This window comes from Hemiscyllium ocellatum, chromosome 32 (assembly GCF_020745735.1).
Source record: "Hemiscyllium ocellatum isolate sHemOce1 chromosome 32, sHemOce1.pat.X.cur, whole genome shotgun sequence".
NCBI classification, from domain to species: domain Eukaryota; kingdom Metazoa; phylum Chordata; class Chondrichthyes; order Orectolobiformes; family Hemiscylliidae; genus Hemiscyllium; species Hemiscyllium ocellatum.
The window spans coordinates 37,055,183-37,072,386 of record NC_083432.1 but is presented as its reverse complement, the minus strand read 5'-3'; the positions used below and the strand labels follow the sequence as shown (position 1 = coordinate 37,072,386).

The 17,204-nt window shown below is 42.8% G+C and overlaps 1 protein-coding gene across 1 annotated transcript in view; it reads right to left on the bottom strand.

Annotated features, from left to right (window-relative positions):
* Window positions 1-17,204, bottom strand: part of plcl5 (phospholipase C like 5) — a 222,898-nt gene that overhangs the window by 66,670 nt on the left and 139,024 nt on the right. Inside the window, exons 2-3 of the mRNA XM_060848861.1 lie at window positions 7,484-9,970; window positions 4,826-5,029 (exon numbers count right to left, since the gene is read on the bottom strand). Of these exons, the coding sequence (XP_060704844.1) occupies window positions 4,826-5,029; window positions 7,484-9,970 (2,691 nt within the window). The remainder of the gene's footprint in view (window positions 1-4,825; window positions 5,030-7,483; window positions 9,971-17,204) is intronic.

Here is a 17,204-nt window from a genome sequence, read left to right as displayed (position 1 = left end):
GTGTCAGTCCTGTAACTGTACAGTGTGGCCCAGTGTGAGCTCTGTAACTATACACAGTGATCCAGTGTGAGACCAGTAATTGCACAGTGTGGTCCAGTGTGAGCCCAGTAACTGCAGTGTGGTCCAGTGTGAGTCCTGTAACTGTACACTCAGGTGCAGTGTGAGACCAGTAACTGTACATAGTCCAGGGTGAGGCCAGTAATTGTACAGAATGGTCCAGTGTGAGCCCAGTAACTGCAGTGTGGTCCAGTGTGAGTCCTGTAACTGTACACTCAGGTGCAGTGTGAGACCAGTAACTGTACATAGTCCAGGGTGAGACCAGTAATTGTACAGAATGGTCCAGTGTGAGACCAGTAACTGCACAGTGTGGTCCAGTGTGAGTCCTGTAACTGTACACCAAGGTCCAGTGTGAAACCAGTAATTGTACATCGTCCAGGGTGAGGCCAGTAATTGAACAGAATGGTCCAGTGTGAGCCCTGTCACAGTACAGAGTGGTCTAGGGTGAGATCAATAACTGTACAGAGTGGACCAGTGAGAGACCAGTAACTGCACAGTGTGGCCCAGTGTGAGCCCTGTCACTGCACAGAACGGTCCATGGCCAACCTCTCTCTTACTGATTGGTGGAGTACCAATTACATTCTTTTATTGAAGAAATGCACCAGGAAACCAAATGCCATTTACATCTGAATAAAGCAGAGTTCCACATGCCACTGCAACTCTCACATTGACCACGCTGTCAATTGCACCCATTACACACCACTTTAACCACTGCCTGCGTCACCTTCTCTCTCTTGTGTCTTGCAGCCCCAACAAGTCCATCACCTCCCAAATGAAACAGCTTTGCCTTCAGAAGCCAATTCTTTGTCCTCTGAGAGTGAGGGTACTGATATCTCACAGGAGACATCGACAGGACTGCCTCCTGCATGCTCCTCCAGCTTTGATACACCCCGGTGTAAACATTAGGCTTACAAAGTGGTGGGCCACAACCTCACTGCAACAGCTCCACACCTGACTGAGCAAGCACTCCGCCAGCCACTTAGTTTCAGAGGGCTGCCAGAGACCAGGCTCTCACCGCTTAGCCCTAGGCAGGAGAGGACCCTGTGATGTTGGCAATCAGGGGCTTCCTCCATTCTGCTGGAGGAGTCCACACTGCTGCGCATCACTGCCACAGCCATTGATCTCCTCGGGCGGTTGGAGAAGCTAGTGAGACTATGCAGTGTCAGGAGAGACCCAGTCAGAGAGAAGCCACATCCAGGTCCCTCAAAAATGTCCATCGATGACAGTCCAGAGGTGGCCAAACCCTCGATCTCCATCCGGCCCCCCTCAACACCACCCAACCCCCCCACCTCAACCCCCACCCCCCAACTCTTGGAAGTTGTGGCCGAGAAGGGTCCACTTGCATCCTGCAAGATAACTTTCGGCAGGTCTGGCCCATCTAGACACTAGCGCCCTCACCCGGAGTCAGCCAGCTAAACCACCAGGAGCAACAGGCACCAAAGCTAACCCCAGACTCCCACCCCAGCTGTGGGACCAGGGGGTACACCAAGGCATAGTGGGAGGGACGGGAGAAGGAAACATATTGAGGGCACATTGGTGGCATGGATGACAATGCATTGTACATTATTTGGCATTTTTTCATGTGCTTTGATTTTTTTAATTTATTCATGGGATGAGGTAGTCATTAGCTAGGCCACCATTTATTAACTGGGCACTTAGGGCTGGGCAAGAGTCAACCACATCATTGTGGGTGTGGAGTCAAATATAGGCCAGGCCGGGTCAAGATGGCAGATTTTGCCCTAAAGGGCATTAGTGAACCAGATGACTCTTTGCCCAATAATCAGCAATGGTCCCACGAACATCACTGGACTCTTAATTACAGATTCTTACTGAACTTAAATTCTACCATATGCCATAGCAGGATTTGTTTATTTGGCTCTCCATGTTGCTCCAAATGTAATTGATCCAGCATGAGGCATAATTTCAGGGCCTGACAGGATGGACTATGGATCAATGCCTGTGGTGAGAGCCTGTTGCAGCATCTGTGAGCAATTGGATCAAGGCATATACAGGGCAATGGGCCCTGCCCTTTGGACCTTGTCCCATAACATTGTTGTTCTGTTCCTTCCTCTGTGTCCAAAAGTGAACGAGTTTGTCAGTGATGTCCAGGGCAGGGAGATGGACAGCAAACACACAGCCAAATGCATTGGGATGGCCCGGGATTATGGACACTGTAGGTCTATGGTCTGTACAGTGCATGGGTCTGTGTAATGTCTATTCCCTTTAAAAGCCTTAACAGTGATGGGTCCTGCAGTCCATCCCTCACAAATGGAGGCACATTACCCGCCCACTCAGATTGTGGTTTCAGCCATTTTCTTCTCCATGGGCATTTATGATCTCCAGCACAATGGAAGGCAACAGTGAATTTTCCTTGGCTGATAGGTCATAACAAAGGTTTTCACCTGTCAATGAACCCCAAGATATCCAAATCCCCTTCCTGGTATCCCTTGCTATAGCTACACACCTCCTCAGGACCCCATACAATCCATCGAAATGTGCCTACATCCCCTCAAGCCTTTATTATTATGAGGGGACCATGCCAAGTGTGGTCATACACTGAATCATCCCCTTGAAGCCAGGATACTTCTGAGTGTGGATGAATCCTCTCCAAAATGGCCCCCTTCTAATCCATGCTGTATCTGAACCTCCGTGTGCTGTGACTGTTGCCCTCCTTTACAGTTATCATCCATCCTTACCACCAGCCTGTAGCCCCAGTCCCAAGGCACGGACTCTCTGACCGAGATTACCCTCCTGGGCACCTGACTTTGGCAAATCCCTTGGACTGGTGTCAGAGGCTACTCTTGAGTTGGTGCGTCAGCACCCCCGACTGATGGGTGCCTCTATAGACTTTGCTGAGGTCTACTCCCTGAGTTTCTGGGAAGTGACTCAGTACAAGGTATGCTGCCTGGTTGTTTACTATATCCACTTGCAGATTCTTTGAGTCTCCTTCGCCACTTGCTTTCCCTCCTATTTTTGCACTATCCGCTAGCTTGATAGCACTTTCATCATCCAAGTCATTCATATATTTAGTAAACTAATTGTGACCACAGCACTGAGCTGTGAACATGCCAATAATTACAGTTTGCCATCCTGAAAATGCCCCCTTTACCTGAACTTTCTCACTTCCTAAACATTAAATGCTTCATTAACAGAAATAGACTGTCATTAAAGACCTTTGAAGTAAAATAAATTGATATGGTGAAAGGCTATTAATGTTGCTCATCAATATTTTACACAAGGACACTTTAAGTTTTTCTTAAATCCAAATCTGTACTTTAATTAGAAAGAAATGCAATTTCCTTTTCCTATTTGGTGAAGTTGTCATGCATTCTGACTTTAATGTTTACTTTGGCACATGAAGTTAATTTGCATGGTGATTACACACATTGCATACCTAAGGATCATGTCAACATCTTTGGTCATAGCCACAGGGAGTTATTTGGCCCAAGCAGAACAGAAAGAGTCCTCCCGACATTTAAAAGTGGACATATGAGGTTGGCTTCCCTGTTGTATTCTTCTGCATCAACCTTCTGCTAAGCCTTAACTAACTTCCTGGAACACCCCAGGAGGCCAAAACAACACAGGAACAATTAGAAATGTTGAGGTCTCTTTGCATTTCCTTTTAATTAAAGCAGCATGTTGCCTCTGAAAAGGAACAGGAGTAGGAAATGTACAGTCCTTCCCCTAACAGAGCACCAGTGAATCTGTTGATTAAATACTTAATGCAAGTCAAGATAAGTCAAAGTCAATGAATAGTTTTATATTCTACATAAAGTATAAATCTATCCATACTGTTCGCTCCTTGTCCACCTGTTGATGCAGTTACTAGTGCTTGTATCATATTGAACATAAAACCAAATGAATCTTCCTCAGTAAGGGAACTTTTAAACGCCATTTGTTGTCTAATAAAGTGCCACTCCCTAATGCTGAAACCCAAGTTCATTTTAATCACTGCTAAAAAAACAAAGCTGAGTCTTTCCACCCAAGAAATCAGCTGTCGGCTGTTCTGAAGAGGTGTCTGTGCACCAATCACTACATTTTTCTGTAATTTCCCACGGCACTCTCATTCTGTGTAGAGAACCCCAGAGATTGATCTGGGGCTGACCTCACCAGTCATTCTGTTTTTATATGTAACCTTAAATACCTATTAGTTATATCTTCAAACATGAAAATAAATTGTGATGTCTTGGCAAGTACCAATTAGTGGATCAACTTCAAAAATGGCCAAATAGTTTATTTATTTTAATATGAAATGCACCCAGAGTCCAACTTATCCTAGAGCTTTAGTATCATAATTTCTATTTTAATGCTAACCAGTATAAGAGTAGTCAGTAGCAAAAGCAGAAATTGCTGGAGAAACTCAGCAGGTCTGGCAGCATTTGTAAATGGCGTCCACAGTTCTTTCTTTTATAAGAGTAGTCAGTGCTAGGGAATAAAAGAGCTTTCAATTTCAACTTTTAGATACAGTACAAACTCAAATCAGGTTTAGGTTAGGAAAATACAAGGTATAGTTCCTCTTACTTAGCCTCAATAATGGGTGAAATTTAATATGCAAATAGGGATTTTAGAATTAGTCAAAATCTCAGCCAATGTGACTTTAGAACTAGGTCCCACAACACCAGTGTGAATATTTTTGCTTCCCTGAACAACTTGCTAATTCCGTGTAAGTGTATGCATACGCTTGTTGTGGAACTGTGTGCTTTAGAAACTGGACGAACATCACTCAAACTCATTGCAGGTTCAGGCAAAACTGAATGAATGGACTCACTGTATCGTAGGCTGCCAGAACCTTCCTGAGGAGATCTGGAACTGGACCCTGTGCCTCCATGGAAGGATACTGTTCACTGAGGTTCAGTGTCACCAGCACTGTGTTGTCACTGTTCAGTAACCATGACGACAATGTCAGGATGCATTGCTTCATATTCGCGGCGGGGGTCAGGCCACACAACTCTTTAAATGAGACCATGGCATTCTGCGTAAAATATAAATCCATCCATGAAATGTGGTGCAGCAGCAGATTCGTGCATTTTGAATGCTTACAACAAGATTGCTTGCATTATTCAAACCAGAATCTTTATAATACATTAATAATATAAAACTGCATTATGGAAGCTCAAAAAACTCATTTTGGAAATGGCATGAAATCTGATTCCGGAGTAAATCCCAACTAATAGCCAAAGACTGTAATTCTTCAGCAAATTCCACTTGTGTATCAAATGCAAAGCTTTTAGCTTACATCAGTTGATATTATTGTTCTAACACCCATTTTCGATACAGAGAAATGGTACAAGGTTGAAGGTGAAAGATTGGAGATTTTGACAAATGATAATACTGTGACTACTGATCATATCTTGTCTTCCATCAAACACTAAAGGGGATGAGTGAGATTATTCAATAGAAATCTTTCATTCTTTCATCCAATTTTATTTCTGCTCAAGATCAAGAATCCGAGAAGCAGAAATCTGGCAATTTTACATTACTGAAAGGATTCTGATGTTCCCTGAAGGACCTACACTTGACCTCCTTCCTACATCATGCAAAAACTCACCAGGTTTCACATCTGTCCTCAGTTCCACCTCATCAATAACTCTCTCAAATATCTTCAGTTTGTCAGAGCATTGTCTAACATCTAGTGTTAGATGAACAGAAATTTCCCACAACTAAGTATTGAGAGGCATGAAGTCATTAATTCCTGCTAAATGAATGTGGTTTCATGTGAGTTAGAATTTGTGCAATTAGCTTTGGTCCCTACCTCAAGCTCTATTCCCTAACCACCAACTCCATTGCTCTCTCTAACAACTGCTGAAGGCTGAACTAGACTATTTGTAATGAGAACAAAAAAATGCTGGGGATAACAGTGGGTCAGACAGCATCCATGTAAAGAAAGCAAGCTAATGTTTCAAGTCCAGATTACTCTTCATCAGGGCTGATGTGAAGCGAGGAGGGGGCTGTATTTATACAATGGCACCTCCAAACTTCACACTAGCTCTGATAAAAAGTCATTTGGATTTTAAATGTTAACTTGCTCTCTCTCCGTGTATGCTGCCTGACCCGCTGCAGCAGTTTTTATTTTCATTACAGATTCCAGCATCTGCAGCGATTTGCTCCTAGACTATTTGCAATCTCGATGCCACATTGGACCCTGAGATAAGCTTCTGATTGCACCAAAAAGATTCCTTATTGCAATGCTTTAAATGCATTAGCCTCCTGGTAACTGCTTCAAAGAATCAAATCACATTTCTCAAATCCAGCCTTCCTGTAACAAATCAATCCTGACTATTCCTGATCAATCTGTGCCTCTCCAAGTGTAGATATATTCTGTCCCTTAGAATTCTTTCCACTAACGTTGCCACCACTGAGATTAGACTAACTGGCCTGTTACTGCCTGGTCTATCCCTTTTGTTAAATAATGGGACAATATCAGCAGTGCTCCAGTTCTCTGCTATGTGTCCAGACAGTGACTACAAATTACTGGCAAAGCCCCTGATATCTCCTTTTTTGCCTCCCTCAACAGTCTGGGATACATCTCATCAAGCCAGTGGGCTTATCCACTATGATGACTGGTAAATCTGCTAATATCACCTCTCTCTCCATGTTCGTTTGTTTTAATATTTCACACTCTTTCAATCTGCTGTCTATACTTGCATCATCCTTTTCCACCGTGCAGACCTACATAAGGTATTCAGTGAGGACTATGCCTGTGACTTCCAGATCCATACACATATGGTTTCTAATGGGCCCTATTCTTTCCGTAGTCATTCTCTTGCTCAGCATCCATTTTTTCCGCTTTGGGGATTTCTGTTTCCAGGGGGGTTTGCCAGGGATCACTGCTATTTGTTGTATGTATGAGTAACTTGGATTTATATGGATGGGTATGATATATTGACAATGCTCTCTCATCCACTCTCAATAAAGTCAAGGCTGTCAATTTGCTTTGAAATGAATCACGAGACGCGTCGCAGAGCTCAGGGGTTCAAATAAATGATAAGATTAAGAGTGTTACTCGGAAATTCTTCATAAAATTAACAGTTAGTGGATAGGACAGATAATCAGAAAAAGCAGTAGATTTGAAATGTTTGGAATCACTTAGAGTCAGAGAGATGGCTCGGAAACAGACCTTTCAGTCCAACTTGTCCATGCTGACCAGATATCCTAAATCAATCTAGTCCCATTTGTCAGCACTTGTCCCAAAGCCCTCGATGCCTTTCCTAATCATATACCCATCCAAATGCCTTGTAAATGTTGTAATTTCAGAATCAATCAAATGCTGCACTAGAGATTATCAGTGGTTTGGAGGATGGAAGAACTCAAATGGACTGAATGGCCTACCTTACTAAGAATTGTGGTGAGAGGAAGGGTGAAGAAGGAAATAGGAGAGCAGACAATAGGCAAAACTGGTGGCACAACAATATAGCATAAACAGTACCTGTACATTTTCTCGTAAATCCGTTGCTTCACGTAAAGGTTGGGTGGCTGCCCTAAACACTTCATCTATAGCTTTGATCCCTATAGTTCTGGTTGACGTATACTCTCTAGCCTTTTTCCCTTTGCGAACTGAAAGCCCCCTTTTCTGAGACTTGCCGCCACCCCGGCGATTGGTGATGGCCACATGTATGAATAGTGTGCTGTGTGGCAGAAATTCTCCCGTCAAAGACTGAAGGGGCACGTGCCTGTACCCTGCCTGCAGGCATTCAAAGGGAATAGTGTACTGTGCAATGAATTCATCTCCGATGTAGTCATCATCTAAAACTACAAAACGTAACAATGCAAGCTCAGGCAAATTAATTTGAAACTCAAAGCTTTCATCAAAGATGGGGTTGCCCTCATTTTGAGTCACCGTCTTAGTCCTTTGTTCTGTACAGTCAGCTGGTATGCCATGAATCTCCACATAGACATACGGCTCCACAACATCACCCTTGGCTGCGGAACCTTTGGGTTTCGGCAGATTTTGACCGCTAATGATTTTAATGTGGAGCAGCTGGGCTGAAACACCAGGCAATGAGTCCTTTGTGTTAGCACTGAAGTACGACACCTCTTCCCTCATGATAGCAGGTCGGAGAACATACCCACAGTTTCCGTTCTGTCGAAACCAGCCGATATTGAGATCCATCATGAGTCCTGGAGTCTGATAGTTCATGGCCACTATTTGGCAGCCACATTTCCAGAAGTCCTGAGGGTTCATATTACTGGCATCGATCCTCATGGGGCTTGGGTACACCCTGGATAGAAACTTTTTATTATAAATTACGAAGTCCTCTGGATACTCATTGGCAAATCTGTTTGCCACCACCTCATTAAATGAGCAGATTTCCCAATACTTCTGCTTCCTTTTGGAAGCTTCAAAGTCCTTAAACTGCACCGATTTGCAGAAGCTCACCAGATCTGAGAGCTCTTTTGAAAGCCTCAGCTTCTTCTCAGTGACTGTGCTCAATTGTTCCGCCTCGTCTTCGCCCAGCCTCTGACACATTTCAATTCCTTCATCTTCGTCACTAACATCACCCTCAGAGTCATAACAATTCCCAGGTAACTTTTTACCTTTGAGGAGAATCTTCCCTTTGAGTTGCTCTGGTGACGGGAGATAGTTGTCCTCTGGATCTGGAAGATCCGTGTGCAGTCTATCTCCTAGAATCTTCTTTAGATGCTGAGCCATCACTTTCTGCTGCTGAACTGAACAATGGGTGATCAAGCAGAGAATTAGCAGATGTTCGGACGCCACAAAAGCGTACTTGTTGATCACATCAAGAACGTTCCGAAAGGCTATCTGTGTTGTCATCAGATGGCCGGCATAAATGGAAGGCTCGTTGTCAGGACCATCCCAAACCACCAACTCAATGCTACGGCAACCCATCTTCAGAGCTCGGATATAGCCATTAATATCCGAAGAACCCCAGAAATGGTCCTCCAGTAGACATGCATTATGAGATGCATTAATGTAGTAATGGGACAGAGGCTGAGTCATATCCTGGCACACATTTTCATGTTGTAGGTCAAAAAGATGACACTCCTGTGATAAGAGGTAATTGGTGAAGCCATCTATGGAGAGGAACCCCTTCTCCTGGCCTTCCTGCGATGGTTCATACTTGCGAATGATTTCCAAACACGTATCTTCCGTGACACCCTCCATTCCCTGCTCTGTATCCAGGAATAGCATCAGGTCCTTAGGGTCAAGGTATTCTTTATTGCTGGAAAACTGTACGAGCAGAAAAAATATTTCTGGCCGTGTGCAGAGCTCACAGTAAGCCTCAGTGAAAACCTCCAACGTGACATCCGTCCCCATTTTGTCCTTTGCTTTCTGTAATTCTTTTAATTTGAGTTCCGCTTTTGTGGTCTTCATTCCTGGGCTCAGTCCCTTGATTAGCTGGATGGCAATAGCTAGTGGGATGTGGCCCAGTTTCTCTACATCTGCAGCCTGAAAAACAGTCTCCAGCCATAAAGACCGTAAACTGTTTCGGTCTGACTCGAGCGCTTGAAGTGTATCTTTTCCGTATGAAACCAAGTACCTCAACCCCATAACCCAAGTGCTCACAATATCAGCAGAACCAGCTACCAAGTCCAACGATTCATAATTTTCCCCATATATTATTGAAAAAGCACATTCATCTGAAAATTGTTCTGAGATCCCATTACTACGAAGCACTGGGGTCTTCTTCCCCAGTCTCACTTCTTTGATGGATTTTATTTCAATTTTCGCCTTTTCAGAGTCCTTTTTGGATGGCTCCCATCTCAGGGATCTCATGTCAGAATCCAGGATGAAGTAACGGTTGTACACTCTGGAATTGGAGCGAACCTTTTTCATCTCGCAGCCCTCCAGCATGAAGGAAATGCAGGCTGCAGTGCTGTTAATTTTCCGATCGTTAGGCATGCTGCTGAATGAGACTGTTTTCTTCCTGTCCCTCCTCTGTCGGGTCCCATCCTAAAAAAAATCCAAGAGAAACAAATTGGTTTGAGTAAAACACATTGGCTTATAGCAACCCTATTAAGAGGTCAGTAAATACGTAGAAACATAGGGACAGAAGTACATCGTTCAATCCATTGAACCTGCCCCACCATCATATCTGATTATCCCCTCAATGCCACTTTCTGCATCCATCAATTAGTCTCCCAAATTTATGCCCGGAACCTGCTCAATGATTGAGCTTCCTGAGTAGGGAATTCCAAAGATTCGCCGCCCTCTGTTTGAGAAAAATTCTCTTCATCTCAGACTTACATGGCCCACCCCTTATCCTGAGCTTAGGCCCCCTGGCTCGAGAAAGTCAGCAGCCAGGCAAAACATCCTCTCTATATCCGTCCTGTCACACCCTTTCAAAGCTGTAAATGTTTCAATGAGAACAGCTCTCAGTCTGTGGAACTCCAGAGAACACAGGTATTCTTTCCTATATTTCTCCTCTTACAACAGTCCTGACATCCCAGTGATTAATCTGGTAAATGTCTATTTCACTGCCCCTAATGGTAAGTATATCCCTCCTTAGATAAGGACACCAAAACGGTACATGACAGTTTGGAATAGATTTCACCAAGGCTGCAATAGTTTTGCTTCTGTGCTCAAATCCCTTTGGAATAAATGCCAACATGCTGTTTGTCTTCCTAATTGCTTGCTGTATCTGCAAGTTAGCTTTTTGTGACTATTGGACAAGGACACTCAAATCCCTTTGGACACCTACACTTCTCAGTCTCGCACCGTTTAAGAAATATTCTGCCTTTCTAATTTTATCCTGCCTCCTTTTCTACTGAAGTGAATCACTTCTCAATTACTTACATTGTATTCCATTTACATCACATATTCAAATGATTTCAAAAGTACATTAACATCTACTTCTTTTCACTATCACCACTGAATTCCCCTCACCTCTGCCTCCCTCTTGCAGACAATATCTGAAGGGGCAGATGCCATTTTCTACTGTTGATGGATGCAAAGATATATTTTGCCACTGTAATAATGTCTTTGACAGGCTCATTCTGAAAAGTAATGACTATCCAGCTCCCTTTCTTCAGAACACTATTTGTCATCAACTTGGCATTCATATTTAACCCAAAGCAGGTTTCCTGCTGAAAAGTGAATGCAATTTGTAATAATTATTGTGTAAAAAAAAACTGTTTCTAATATGTGTCAGTGAAGTCCTAGTGTGGTCTGCCTAATCCATTCCTTATTTAAGCAACATCTGGAAAATTGCATGTGGGGCAGTTGTCCAGGAAAACATAAACTCATGGCTTTCTGTGAAATGCCCTGACCTTAAACAGTATTTGCAATTTTCAAGACATAGTGCAAGATCCCAATCACTTAATGCTCTTAAGATGGCTTTCAGAAGAACACAAGAACAGGCCTTCTCACAATGTCACTTGGAAAAGAAGAGGATAAGGAGAAACTTGGATTGTATCCTGCTCTACGTCCATGAAAATATCTTCACAGAACATTTTCATCCAAATCAATCCTTCTGCAAATCTCCAACTACTTGTGTGAGCTAATAGTTTCAGTTACTCACTGAGCTGATGATAAGAAGATAAGGTTTTGCAAAATACGAATACCTCTTGATCTAGTTTACAGCAGTTCACAGGAACGGACAAGCAGTCTGTTGATAAACTCATCACTACCGGTGATAAGATGAGCTAAAATTGGAAAGTGTCATCAACTGTATTGCAACAATAATTTTATTATTGTCATTTGATAGCACAAAACCCAAAGTGATCAAAGGTCACGGGGAGAAAGCGGGAGAATGGGGTTGAGAAACTTATCAGCCATGACTGAATGGCGGAGAGGACTTGACGGGCCGAATGGCCTAATTTCTGCTCCAATGTCTTGCGGTTTAAAACCTGAAAAGAGAGATGTGTGGTCAAAGCTTTCAGCTTGTAGTCCAGATTTATCAGTCAGGCTTCCAATGTGGATCTTACACGTTTGCTAGAAACTACAAATATTCATTCACTGGGATCTGACCCCTTACAGAAAAATGAAGATCTCCAGGCATTGTGCCCTTTTTTTGAATGAAACAAAAAACATAGGTGGTGGCATTAGTTCCTGGTGCATTGTTTATTGCAACACCTCATCCCACAAACCAGAGAGAAAGTGAGGACTGTTGATGCTGGAGAGTCAGAGTCGAAAAGTGTGGCGCTGGATGAAGGGCTTATGCTAGAAACATCCTGCTCCTCAGATGTTGCCTGACTTGCTGTGCTTTTCCAGTGCGCACTTTTTAACTCATCCTACTAACCAATCAGCTCCCAATTCTCATGGAGTACAAATTGTTGTTCCTTTTAAACTTTAGCATTCTTGTACTTGTCCTGATGAATGCAAGATTAAAAGTTTCAGTAATGTGTGTTTTCTTTGAAACTGGAATAATTTATTAACAATTTTAATGTTGCTTTTCAGGCCCCCTAATATTATAACAGCTGTAACAATTCTGTAGTAATTTCTTACCTACAAGCATACAACTTAATATTAGGAAATATTTGCATTTATAGAGAAAGAACAAATTTTTTAGCACCTTCCACAATATGAAATGACCAAGATTCAAGATCAGTGAAATCTTTGTTGTGATATAAAGAAATGTAACAAGCAATTTATACAAACAAAAGCAACCAGCTAATTGGTTTCATCCTGGCTACTTAGCATGGTGAATGAGCACCTCCAAGTAGCTGATGACAGGTTCAGATTGTTAAACAAAATAACAACTGACAGAGAGAAATGTTTCTCACTTTCAATTGCTTGGTTGATAATAATGGTTGATTATGCAACTGTAGATCTGAGACTTCTGTTATTTATTGTGAACCAAATGGCAGCAGTGGACATGACACCACCTACTGGCCTTCTAAAACACTGAATCCCAGCATGATCACTGAGGGTGGATAGCCACTGTCATCCACACATCAAAGTGTCAACCGTCAGTGCGAAACATCGAAAATAGGAGCAAGAATAGGCCATTCAGCCCATTGAACCTGCTCCACCATTCAGTTTGATTATGGCTGATCGTTCTCCCTTCTGTGACTCCTCCCCCACCCACCCACAACATATCCTTTGATCCCGTTAGCCCCAAATGCTATGTCCATCTTCTTCTTGAAATCACACAATCCTTAGTCCTTGACTGCTTCCTGTGGTAGTGAATTCCATGTGCTCACCACTCTCTGGGTGAAGAAATTTCTCCTCATTTCAGTCCTAAATGGTTTAGCTCATGTCCTTAGACTGTGACCCAGGTTCAGGAGTCCCTGCCGTCAGGAACATCCTTCCTGCATCTATCCTCTCTAGTCATGTTAGAATTTTATAGACTTCTATGAGATCATCCTTTTTCTTCTGAATTCGAGCAAATAAGATCCAAACCAACTATCTCTCCCCCTACATCAGTCCCTCTATCCTAAGAATCCATGTGGTAAATCTTCACAGCACTCCCTCTGAAGAACATCCTTTCTCAGATAAGGAGAACTAAACTGCACAGAATATTCCATGTGTGGTCTCACCAAGGCCCTGTGTAATTGCAAAAAGGCATCCCGACTCCTGGACGTGAATCCTGGTTAGGTAGGAAAAAGAATGCAAATCAATAATTCACAAAGTGCTGCAGGAAATAATGTAAGTTAATTTAGCTGTGTAAAGATGAATACATCAATAGATAGTATTGAATTTTTTATCACTCTCTGATAAGAGGCCAGCTGTGATTTCTCAATTAAAAACTCACCCACGTGCCCAATATCTCAAGAGTCAATGCCAATCCTAGTTCACAATTATAGACAGATTTACTCAAACTAATGCCAGATGTTTTCCTGTGAACCTGCTGTATTTGACAACAAAACACTGCTCAACTTGAGATGACTTCCTGGTTACGATTACAAAACATTTGAAGTGCTCTGTTGATCCCCCACAGGAATTCAGTTTGTCTGCAGGAGGAATCAATGAGAATTTTAGTTTCTTTGGAACTGAAAGGGCAGTTCACTCAAAAGATACTGGTATTAGATTTATTTTTAGAAGCAACATTTCTTGACTGGAAGACCCATTTTAACATGACCAAAAATCACCCACTTCACATTCACAGGTAACAAAGTAACAAGGCTGCAGAAGTTGACATAGCTAAAATCTACAGCTCAAAGTGGTTAGCCAATGACACCAAATAGGTGTTAACTTTATCGTAATTACAGAGTGTAATGGAGGTGAATTGTGCAGAACTGACAGTTTACCAATGTAGCACAATCGAGAGATCAAGAATTGTGTTCACTATTCCATCAAATTAGTCACCTCATGACAATCTGTGGGAAATCATTAAAAGCATTTGACTACTTTGCTGAGGGCAGAAGCAGGAAAATTCACAGCTTTGCCCAACATATTTGATTTCCGAGAGAAAGTGTGGACCGCAGATGCTGGAAATATCAGAGTCGAAAAGTGTGGTGCTGGAAAAGCACAGGAGGTCAGGTAGCATCCTTAGATGTGCTTTTCCAGTGCCACATTTGATTTACAGCACAGTTGTGTCCACCAACAAGAAGCTATGGAAGTGATTGTTGGGCCGTTGTTGAGATATTTGCATCATTGACAGCCTCAAGTGAGGTGCCGGCAACTAAGGTTCACTAATGTGGTGCGATTATTCAAGAAAGGTAGTAAGGAAAAGCCAAGAAACGATACAGCCTTACATCAATAGTGGGTACATTACTGGCAGGCATTCTGAGGGACAGTATTTACATGGATTTGGAAAGGCATGGAATAGTGAATGTGGCTTTGTGCTTGGAAAAACATGTCTCGCTTACTTGATAGAGTTTTTTGAAGAAATGTTAAAGAAGATTGATGAAGGCAGAGCAGTACATGTTGTCTACACAGACTTCGAAGTGTTTGACAAGGTTCTGCATGATAGACTGGTTAGTAAGGTTAGATCACATGGGATCCAGGGAGAGCTAGCCAATTCGATTCAAAATTGGCTTGAAGGTAGGAGACAGAGGGTGAAGGTGGAGGGTTGCCTTTCCGACGTGAGGCCCATGACAAGTGATGTGCCACCAGGATCGGTGCTGGGTGCACTACTTTTTTGTCATTTATATAAACGGTTTGGATGTGAATATAGGAGGCATGGTTTGCAAGTTTGAAAACAACACCAAAATTGGACGTGTAGTGGCCAGCAGAGAATGTTATCTTAGAGGACAACAGGATCTTGATCAAATGGGCCAATGGGTCGAGGAGTGATGGATGGAATTTATTGTAAATAAATGTGAGATGTTGCATTTTGGTAAGGGAAACCATGGCAGGATTTATACAGTTAATGGTAGGGGCCTGGGAAGTGTTGCCAAACAGAGACCCAGTGATGCATATGCACAGTCCCTTAGAAATGGAGTTGCAATTAGACAGGGTGGTGAAGAAGGCATTTGGGATGCTTGTCTTTGTTGTTAGGACATTAAGTATAGGACTTGGGATGTCATGCTGTAGCTGTACAGGACATTGGTAAGACCACTTTTAGATTACAGTGTACAATTTTGGTCACCCTATTACAGGAAGGATGTTGTTAAACGTGAAAGGGTGTAAAAAAGATTTTACAAGGATGTTGCTAAGACTGGAGGGTTTGAGCTATAGGATGAGGCTTAACGGGCTGGGGCTTTTTCCCCTGGAGGGTTGGAGGCTGAAGGGCGACTTTATAGAGGTTTACAAAATGGTAAGGGACATGGATAGGGTGATAGCAAAGGACTTTGCCACTCGATGGATTTAAGGTGACAGGGAAGATTTAAACAGGACCTGAGGGTTAACTTCGTCACGCAGAGGGTAGTGTGTGTATGGAACGAGCTGCCAAGGGAAGTGGTGGAGGTTGGTACAATTACCACATTTAAAAAGCACCTGGATGGGTATCTGAATAGGAAGGGATTAGAGGGGTATTGGCCAACTGTTAGCAAATGGAACTAGATGAGATTGGGATGTTTGGTTAACATGGGTCTGTTTTCGTGCTGTATGACTCTATGATAAAACCATATTTTCTATGAACAAATGTGCAACCTTATTTATAAAGTTATCTTCTTTCAGGATTTGCAATTATCCACTTAGCAGTGGAGACATAATAGACAATAGAAAACATGTGCAGGAGTAGGCCATTTGGCCCTTCGAGCCAGCACCACCATTCATTATGATCATGGCTAATTATCCAGAATCAGTATCCTGTTCCTGCCTTATCCCTATAACCCTTGATCCCACTATCTCTAAGAGATTTATCCATCTCTTTCTTGAAAGTATCCAGAGACTTGGCCTCCACTGTCTTCTGGGGCAGAGCATTCCATATATCCACCACTCTCTGAGTGAAGAATTTTTGGATTAGATTACTTACAGTGTGGAAACAGGCCCTTCGGCCCAACAAGTCCACACCGACCCACCGAAGCGCAACCCACTCATACTCCTACATATGAAACCGGAGCACCCGGAAGAAACCCAGTTAGTCGCCAGAGGCAGGAAGTGAACCCGGGTCTCTGGCGCTGTGAGGCAGCAGTGCTAACCACTGTGCCACCGTGTGCCCACGGTTCTCCTCAACTCTGTTCTTAATGGCCTATCCCTTATTTTTAAACTTTGCTCTCTGGTTCTGGACTCACCCATCAGTGGAAACATGCTTCCTGCCTCCACAGTGTCCAATCCATTAATAATTTTATATGTCTCAATCGCATCCCCTCTCATCCTTCTAAACTCAAGTGTATACAAACCCCGTCACTCTAATCTTACAACATATGATAGTTCCGCCATTCTGGAATTGACCTCGTTAAGCTATGCTGCACTCCCCCAATAGCCAGAATGTCCTTCCTCAAATTTGGAGACCAAAACCATACACAATACTCCACGTGTAGTCTCACCAGGGCCTTGTACAGCTGCAGAAGGACCTCTTTGCTCCTATATTCAAATTCTCTTGTTATGAAGGCCAGCATGCAATTAGCTTTCTTCACTGCCTGCTGTGGATAGATCACACATTTGGATAGATGCTAAAACAGAAATGCATGGTGCCATGCAGTAGTTCATTTTAATCCAGGTTAAAATTACTACACACTGTATTCGATACAAGAAATTCACAATACTGAAACCATACCTAATTTACTTCCCAATTTAAAAATAATTAAAGTTTTCTGGCAACTTGAACCATTTGCTGCACATTCATGGCTCTGAGCCCAAGGAAAATCACTTCACTGGCATAAAATGGAAATATTGTTGATCTGAATCAGCTAAATGC